The 9,128-nt window shown below is 39.6% G+C and overlaps 1 protein-coding gene across 4 annotated transcripts in view; it reads left to right on the top strand.

The window, feature by feature from the left end:
- Positions 1 to 8,350, top strand: part of PCDH7 (protocadherin 7) — a 413,484-nt gene extending 405,134 nt beyond the window's left edge. For all 4 annotated transcript variants that reach the window (XM_083459780.1, XM_083459785.1, XM_083459782.1 and 1 more), the window contains one exon: positions 3,869 to 8,350. In XM_083459780.1, coding sequence (XP_083315906.1) covers positions 3,869 to 4,248 — 380 coding nt within the window. In that variant the 3' untranslated portion in view covers positions 4,249 to 8,350. The remainder of the gene's footprint in view (positions 1 to 3,868) is intronic.
- Positions 8,351 to 9,128: the final 778 nt, after the last annotated feature.

Below are 9,128 nucleotides of genomic sequence, written 5' to 3'. Positions count from 1 at the left end.
TTGAAAGTGACTTGAGTACCGAGTAGTGAGTTTGTTTGCTTTTTTAAAAAAGCCTTGATGTCCTTTTTTGCTTAGTTTATTGTAATGCAATAATGGCTGTGCATATGTGTGGATAGGCCCCAGCTGCCCTAGGGTCAGTCCTCAGATCCAGATCTTTGGATGGTTTGGGGGAGAAACGTTCTACTTCCTGACCAAAGCTGCTGCTCCCTTTGCTCAGTTTCCATGCTGCTATCCACTGCTGTGATCAGAGCTTGCCCTTTAAACATGATTACCGTATTATTCGCTCCATAAGACACACTTGTTTCCTCCTAAAAAGTAAAGGGAAATGTGTGTGCATCTTATGGAGCGAATGGCGCTGCACAGAGATGGAGAGCTGCGCAGCGCCCCTTCAGTGAAATGGGAGGAGAAACAGAGCCCCTTCGTTTCTCCTCCCGCTTCACTGGAGAGGCGCTGCACAGAGGAGAGATTTTTTTTCTTGTTTTCCTCCTCTAAAAACTAGGTGCGTCTTATGGTTGGGTGCATCTTATAGAGCAAAAAATACGGTACACTAATCCAGTTGGGAAACTGGTTATACTGAAAGAGACCCCAGACTATTCACCCGTTGCTGGGTTGAGAACCTCACATACAATTGATCCAGGGGAGCGGGTGGCGCTGTGGTCTAAACCACTGAGTCTCTTGGGCTTGCCAATCGGAAGGTTGGCTGTTCGAATCCACACGATGGGGTGAGCTCCTGTTGCTCTGTCTCAGCTCCTGCCAGCCTAGCAGTTCGAAAGCACTCCAGTAGAAGTAGATAAATAGGTACCGCTGCGACTGGAAGGTAAACAGCATTTCTGTGTGCTCTGGCTTCTGTCATGGTGTTCCGTTGCACCAGAAGCGGTTTAGTCATGCTGGCCACATGACCCAGAAAGCTGTCTGTGGACAAATGCCAGCTCCCTTGGCCTGAAAGCCAGATGAGCGCCGCAACCCCATAGTTGCCTTTGACTGGGCTTAACCATCCAGGGGTCCTTTACCTTTTACATTTACAATTAATGCAGTTGTGTTCAATTGAACCCCGCTAGAGAGGGTCGGTGACTCTGCTGATGGGTATGCACATTGCTACCCAGGATCACTACTTCTATGCACACAACCATGTTGCATCAAACTGGAGCTGATTAAGGGCCCATGTGAATTTGATTCCTGCATTGCAGGGAGTGTTCCTTTCAACTCTACATTTCTGTGACTTTATGCACAATGTTGTTAATCAGTTGCTGTCCAAGTACTGAAGGATGCCGTGAACCTGCACCCACATCTATTCTTATTTGGCCCACTAGATAGGCTTCACTGTTATCTGCACAAATATCTAGTTTCCTACCCATGTGACCAAAGAAATGCAATTAACAGAGAATAAAGTGTTTCCTTTAATGAAACAGAAGGGCAGCTAAAATGAAACACATTAAAATTCAGAAGAAAGATTGGAAACCGAGTGCAACAACATATATTTTGTATGTTACCGGGTGTGGGTGTGTTAATCTAATGTCTAAATTAGCATTCAGTTGCAATTAGGACTGTTACCTGATTAAAGAAATCTTGATCAATGTAGTGCATTTAAATAGAGATAGATTTGCATATGAATAAGATACTATTGCTTTTAGATTGTCCATATCATGAAAGGAATAATTTTAGAAGGGACATTCTGTCCTGTGTGAGATGAAAGTGGTTGTGTAGGTACACACACGCACACATTTTTTTTTTTTTAAGAGTGTGGATGGAAAGAACAATCAGAACAGGGGAAACGAGGCAGTGTCCAGTGAATCTCTTGCCCCTTCCGCTTCTGTACAGACTCTAAATCTGCTCTGCAGGATGGGGCAATCCATTAAACAGATTTAGCTGCCCCCTTTCCTCCGAGGAGCCCTCAGCTGAATTAACTGAAAGATGTGTAGGTATATCGTCAGATCAAGAGTCAATCTCATAAAATGACATAACACTCACAAAACACTTTCCAATCATGTAACACTCCTACAGTCAGATGCTACATAAACACATAGAGGGGTTTGTTGTTGTTGTTTTTTGCAAATGCAAATCATCGTCATCGCTTAGAGCTGTTGTTTGTGTGCTCCTAATCATTTCTTATTGCTCTCTCTATTTTTAACGCACCATACACGAACAGTTTGGAATCTTGTAAAGACTTGTGCGCATTTAATTGTATAGACAGTTGAATGGCTGTTACCATTTACATCGGACTGGCCTACATTGATCTTGTTCTTGAACAATTAGTTCCACATAGTCTACCATTCTGTTCTACAATATCACCTTGAATTGAATTGATATTCAGTGTCAATATCTCTAGGGTGGTGGATGCATCCCTCACTTTAACTAAGACTGAGGGATTAATCCATTGCTCAGGAGAGTGCCACAGATGCGGATTAAGTCCAATCTGGGAGAAGATGCTTAAAAATTGTTCAAAACGGCCACCAGTCTTTGCAAGATAAAAGCCATATATTTTAATGATTCAAAGGAAGGTTTTGCATTGTGATATTTGTCCAATTAATGAAGTTATTTGGCTGTTTTCTCTCATTTTGTTTAAGCCAGGCATGTCCAAAGTCCATTTCGGGTCCAGCCCCCCAGGCGATTTAATCTGGCCCCTCTGGCAGTATGTCCTGTGGTAAAATCCTAAAAAACCTCAACCACTTTGGGGAAAATTTCTACAACTTTGAGGTAAAATTGTATTTTTAAAAAAGCTTAACAACTTTGGTTGGATACTCAATGCATACTCAATTCATCAAATCTGGCCCTCTTTGAAAAAAATTTGGGCACCCCTGGTTTAAGCCATTTCTAAATGTCAGGTGGCTGCAGAAAAGATAGAGATGCGAAAAAATCCAGTTGCCCAGTCATACTGGCACCTGAACTTTGACCCTGGATTCTAGTTTGATTGTTTATTTGATTGTTGTTAGCCGCCCCGAGCCCGGCTTTGGCTGGGGAGGGCGGGATATAAATAAAAATTATTATTATTATTATTATTAGTTCAACCCTCCTTAGTTCTTAATTAAAACTACATAGCCCTATATTTACCACATGGGTGGCAGTGTGCAGAGAAAAGAGAATTGGCTCTTTGCTTCCCATATGCTATCCTCCCCAAGATTACCTCCTCACTGACCCATGGAAATTAGGCTCAAGAAAAAGGTGAATGAGACCTTTCAAAATGTCTCATTCTCATATTGACCAGGATTCCAGTCTCTTCAGGCAGAATCTGGCCCAGCGGCTAGAGGTTTTCCATTCCTAAGAAAACTATGTCCATAACTACATGGGTGCCAGGCATACACTAGGAGCTCCCTGTGAACTGGAGATTCCCTATGTGCAACCTGAATTCTGAAATGTCCCCAATTTGAAGAGAATACTATAGCCTCCTGGTTGGTCCAAGTTCCGTGAGCACATCTTAACACTCTGTGTGCATTGGAACCACTGAATTTCGTTGTTGTTTTTTTAATCAAAATTGTACATGCACCAAAAATGGAAGAGAAAATGAGAGTGCCATCTCAGTCAGAACATCCACAGAGCTTTGAAAGAATCGGAATGAATTTTGATGAGACGCCCAAAATTGCTGAGGAAAGTCTCACACATCCCTGGGTTATTAGATTGTGCCCAAGTTGAAATGGTAGACAAATGTAGAGGTTCCTCATCAGCGAAGCATCTGATGAACTCCAATGAAAGTCAAACAAGTCATCTTAACACTAGCAGTATATCTCAAGGGGATATTTGTAGATACTTGCGCTGTATTTTATTTAAGGAAACAAATTGACAATGCAAAACCAACTCCTAAAAAATATTTTCATTCTTGGCTGGCACTTGAGAACCAAAACTTAAAGCTTCCCTTCTTGTTCTTTGTTTACAGATTCAAGACCTTTACCAGATGTAGCCCTGACTGGGAAGTGCACTCGGGAATGTGATGAATACGGCCATTCAGACTCGTGCTGGATGCCTGTCCGCACTTCACCCGAAAGGAAGCAGAAGAGCCAGCCAAAACTCTCCACTTTCATGCCTGTTGATGAACGGGGCAGTCAAGAGAAGCTGGCCAATGGAGAAGCCTCCCTGATGGGTGACCGCAACAGAAACCTCCTTAATAAAAAGTTGACCTCATCCTATGAGACCTTCAGTGCAGCTAGTTTCAGCAAAAGTGAGGAAGCCAACCCAGAGGATATTCCCCTCACACAGACAGGGGAATACAAGCCATCTCCTGTCAACACTTTAACTAGAAGAGAAGTTTACCTTTAGGCGACAAAGAAGCAACAATACGGTTCTCTCATGTATTGGAAGGGGATAAAAGGCAAAAAAACAAAACCTATGAATCAAAATGATTTTAACTCAAAAATAAAGGAAAGTCAATTGAAAATGAGGGGGCTACCAAAGAGACAAGAGCTTGGCCTGCCACTTCTGCCTCCATGCCAGGCATTTGCGTATCCTGTCTGCCTGACTATACTGTACAATGTAGAAACCATTGTTGTTCCTGCATGCCTAATTCCCTGCTCACCAATCTTTATTTTCCTAAATTTATGGTTGTAAATTCCTTTCAAGGTAACAAGTCTGAAATTGAAAAGAACTACAGGAACTGTTGTCCCTCATCCCTTCCCCGCCCCCTACTGCTGAAGCATTGATTAAGCCACTCTGGTTATCATTTGGTGGTTATCTGGCTTGTTTGCAAGTCGAGGGGTGTGTGAGAGAATTATTACATACGTATAATTTTCCCAGGATACCATCTGAATATTGCTGGTTTCCATCAGAGAGATATGCCTCCAGAAACCATTCAAAATTAAACATATAAAGGGATGGTTTTTCTTTTTCTTTGAAAGAAGCACTTTTTGAAGATCTCGGCTTTAATCCTGTTGTGTGGCTGGAGAGAGCAGAAAACATATTCAGTCTGAGATTATAATCCCAAATATGACATGTTTCCCTATAGTCATGAACTGTTCAGTTTTATCCATAACTACTATCTCTGCCTGTGCTTTCATACTCTCTGACATTATCCTCCTCCTCTTTCTCCTCCTCTCTTTCTGTGGCATTTTAAACTTCAGCATAAACAAAATGATGGTGGTATATCATGGCGTCCTAAGGATAAACTGCTATACTGGTGTCATTTTTACAAGACCGGCATTTAGCTTGGATGACCACAGTAACTAAAAGGCCAAAGAAAAAACTGTGGATCCGGAGAATTGCTCATCGGTCTTGGGCTTAGGAAATCTGACACAGACGCACACAAACACGTAAGCGTATTTTCCACACACATTTTGCACAGCAATCTATGCTGCAACCCAGATGACGTAGCCGTTTCAAAATGGATTTTAGCTGAATCCCCAGAGGAACTGGTCACACGAGCTAGCTGGTGACAGCATGGCACATCATAAGCTACATATAGTAAAAAGATGCTCCCGTTCCAGGGTCCGCTCCTTAGAAGGTTTCATATCCATTCAGGATGAGCTCCAAAAACACGTTGAGAGGGAAGTCTGAAAAAAGAGCAAAAACAAAGGCAGTGGGAAGGAAGAACATGCTTCAAGTCAAGTATGGCACCATCTTTGTTGAGAGTGGATGCTAAACCTTCGATTATCAGTGTTCCAGGTTAATCATTTGCTCTTGGCAAAGGTATTATGCAGGTTTTCTTAATACACAAGTGCATTTAAGCTGAGTCCTGTGCAATATAAAACCAATGTTGAGACTCAAGGCGACTGGTAGTCTTGAGTGATGTCACCACCGACATGCTCTGTGCAAAAACAAGTTTTGCTTGTGACAAACTTCAACAAATAAATATATCCAAACCTGATCATGATGGTGCAGAGCTCTGGGCTGTGACAGTTCTCATAGTTTGCACTATATATAAAGTGGATAGGAAAATGGACCAGATATATTTTGTGCAATAAGGAGTTACAGAGTGCGTAGAATCTGAACTAGTTCTGTATTGATAATGTTGTAGTAATAAAGAATGGCTGAGCTTGGACATTTGAATCAAACTGACAATCGGTCGATGCAGTGGGGACAGCTTGAGAAGGGGTGCAAAGACAGAAACCAGCCCCTCTGGCTGTTTAACTTGGCATTAAAGCATGACTAGATGGTTCTAGTAGATTGTAGTGACAAGATAGCTTGGGTAGTTTATTGCTTTAAAAAAAAATGACATAGAGTATAATATTAAACAGTCTGAAATGTGAGCTGAACAACTGGTACAAACTCATCACAACTTTTGTCTTTTCAACTTTCTATAGCAAAGTGCCCTTTTTATTGTACATCTTCCTTACTTTTTTGTATCTTATTTTGAAATTAGTTTTTTTGTGTAGCAGTTACAAATGGGCACATATTATAAAGGGGGGAAAATTAAAAAGAGGTTAGGAGTGATTGATCATTCTAATGCATAGTTGCTTTTTAAAGAGAAAATTCAGAGATGCAAATTTGACTTCGTTAGAAGACTGATTAAATCGGTTACTGCATTGTATAACCTTTCAGTATCTGCCAAGGATAAAAGGCTTCTCATTTACATTGAAACTTACACATTTCTTGCAGGTTTCAACAGAAAATGCAATCATATCACCTCACTGGTCAAGAGAACTATTTTTAAAAATAAAACCCTTATATATTGAATATCCGCTTGAGAACCATTAGATAAGGCAGATCTAAACAAACTATCTTTCTTTTTAACTTTTCTGGAAAGCCAATACAGATCAAAGAAGGCCTTCAGGATTAACTGGATCAGAAATCACTCCCCATTTTGTGCGCTAAATACAAGTGAATCTTGTGATTGAGGAAATTACCTTTTTATTCATAGAGCTAAGAAGGGCACAAAGGGATAACAAAAAATACAGTGTACTTGTATGTATTTGCAGTAATTCTAGTAAAACCTAGCCATCAAACCATAGTCAATTGCTTCTTATGACCCAGCATGAGACACAAATATATTTTTGTGGTTTTTTCCCATTTGAAATTAGTTAAATCTGGTGACACTCCATATATAGAGTGCTTTTGTAAAAAATAATAATAATAATAAAATGAAAGTGAAAATTTTTAGAGTGAATGCAAAATATGCAACTGTGCCTTTTATACCTGTTGTTATGGTAAACATGGTGGTTGGGGTTGGACACTAAAAATTTATGGGCTATTCCCACATTTTTTGAACCTGTATATTTAACCATGTTTATTTTCTGAGAAATAAAAGATGATATATTTAAAAAATGCCTTCTACCAAACTCAGATAATGGACCAGTCTTAAATATAATTCATTATTAAAAACAAGAATGTGCTTTTGGAATAGGACGTTTGTTAACTGAGAGGGAAAAAGTACTATATTTGTCTCAGTAGCAAGATGTTATGAGTCTGTTTGGTAGAAAACTGTTGATTTGTTGCTTTGGGGGGGGGGAATCCTTTTAGCAGTTTTTTTTTGTTTGTTTTCATTTCATGAGACGACTCCTATTGTTTGCTTTTTAATTTCACAAGAAGCTCAAAGAAACTGTGCATGTCTTTTACATTGGACACATTTAGAGATTGACGCATCACTTATATAACTTTATACGAATTAGAAAATGTCGTATTAACTTCAGTCTAAACTCTAATGCTCATTCCAACCTCCAGTTATGCTAATATTTAGTCAATCTAATTTCTGACTGGCCTGCTGCCTGAGTTTCAGAAAACAAGGTAGATGCTATTTTTCTGTGGGGGAAGAACTCAAAGGAGAGATTGAAGGTGCTTGGCTGAAAGACTACCCTGGGAAGTTGTCACATAGAAAAACAAAATAAAAACACAAAGATGTAGGAAAATGAAGAGAGGGGGCAAAACGAAGCTACCATAAATGCAGCCATCACTAAAAGACTTTTACGGCATTGGAAGAGTTGAAGAATATAACAGTTTTGCTTATATTCCATCACTGATAAAAGATCCACTGTTTCCTTAATCGCTGAAAGAAAGGAGATGGACAATGGTAGAGACAAACCTCATCACAACATTAATGTTGAGCAGTTGCCTGAAGAGCATAGTATAAGGAAGAAGGAATCATTTTTCAGCTACCTGGGGTACACTTTCAGACATTTCTTGTCCTGAATTTCGAAGCACTTACATTCAGTGTGGTTACGATCTGTTTGTAATATTAATCATTGACTATTGTTCTGCAACTTGGATGTTGATAGTGAAGCAGAGAACAACTTATCATTGTTTATTATGAGTCACTATGCACGCAACTATGCTAAAAAAAAAAAGAAACATGGCAAAAATGTATTCAATGCTAGTCCACCTCTATTTATGAAAGATTTTGCATAATTTAATTTGCTTTTGTACAGTTTTATGTAAATAAATTGCTTGTCATTTTTGTCTCTGCAAATTAAAATATAACATGTTCAAATGGTCACCCATTTGTGTGCTTTCTACGGAAGAAAATGCATTCATGTGTAAAGGCAGGAATATGGAAAAGGTGGTGCTATTGTGGATTAACTGCTTATAGATAATCTTATATGTCATCATCAGAGAACAAACTCTAATTATATGTGATTATTAGATAAACCAGTTGCACGCATATAAGGTTAAAATGTGTGTTATCACCCAATAAGAAATGCATCTCAATTTTATTCCATCCCTCCATCCTATCCCGAATAATGTGGTCATATTGAAATTGCTCATCAATGAACTTCCTAGGCTTTTAAGCCTAGAGTAATCTATTAAGAACAAAGTAGTTCTTCCCCTGCTTCCATCAATCAAGATTCACTGTTCTCTGAGCATGGCTGGCAAGTGATCTTATTGAGTTTCCTCACTTTGACTTAGGGGATCATAAACATGATAATGAGGGTGCACCAAAGCTTGTTACATGGATGATTTCCCCTTCTCACTTCACTTCTGACAATGCCCATTGCACCTGGCTTCACCATCACTGTTTTTCTTCATATGCCAACTGCAGATGTGGCGACACTCCTGCCCTCCAACACACTCTGAAAAACTGTGTACAAAAGTATTTTCTGTGGGAGAAAGAGCTTCACTCTTCCTCGGAGCGAATCTTGTCTTTATATAGCACCTTAGAACAACAAAAACAACAGCATACCCTCCAACATTTCTCCAATGAAAATAGGGATGTTCCATTCCATAACAACAATTTTACTATTTATACCCCATACATTTTACTGTCGTGCCCCAGC

Source organism: Podarcis liolepis (genome assembly GCF_965112155.1).
Source record: "Podarcis liolepis genome assembly, chromosome: 9".
Classification (NCBI taxonomy): domain Eukaryota; kingdom Metazoa; phylum Chordata; class Lepidosauria; order Squamata; family Lacertidae; genus Podarcis; species Podarcis liolepis.
This window is presented reverse-complemented; position numbering and strand designations above follow the sequence as displayed.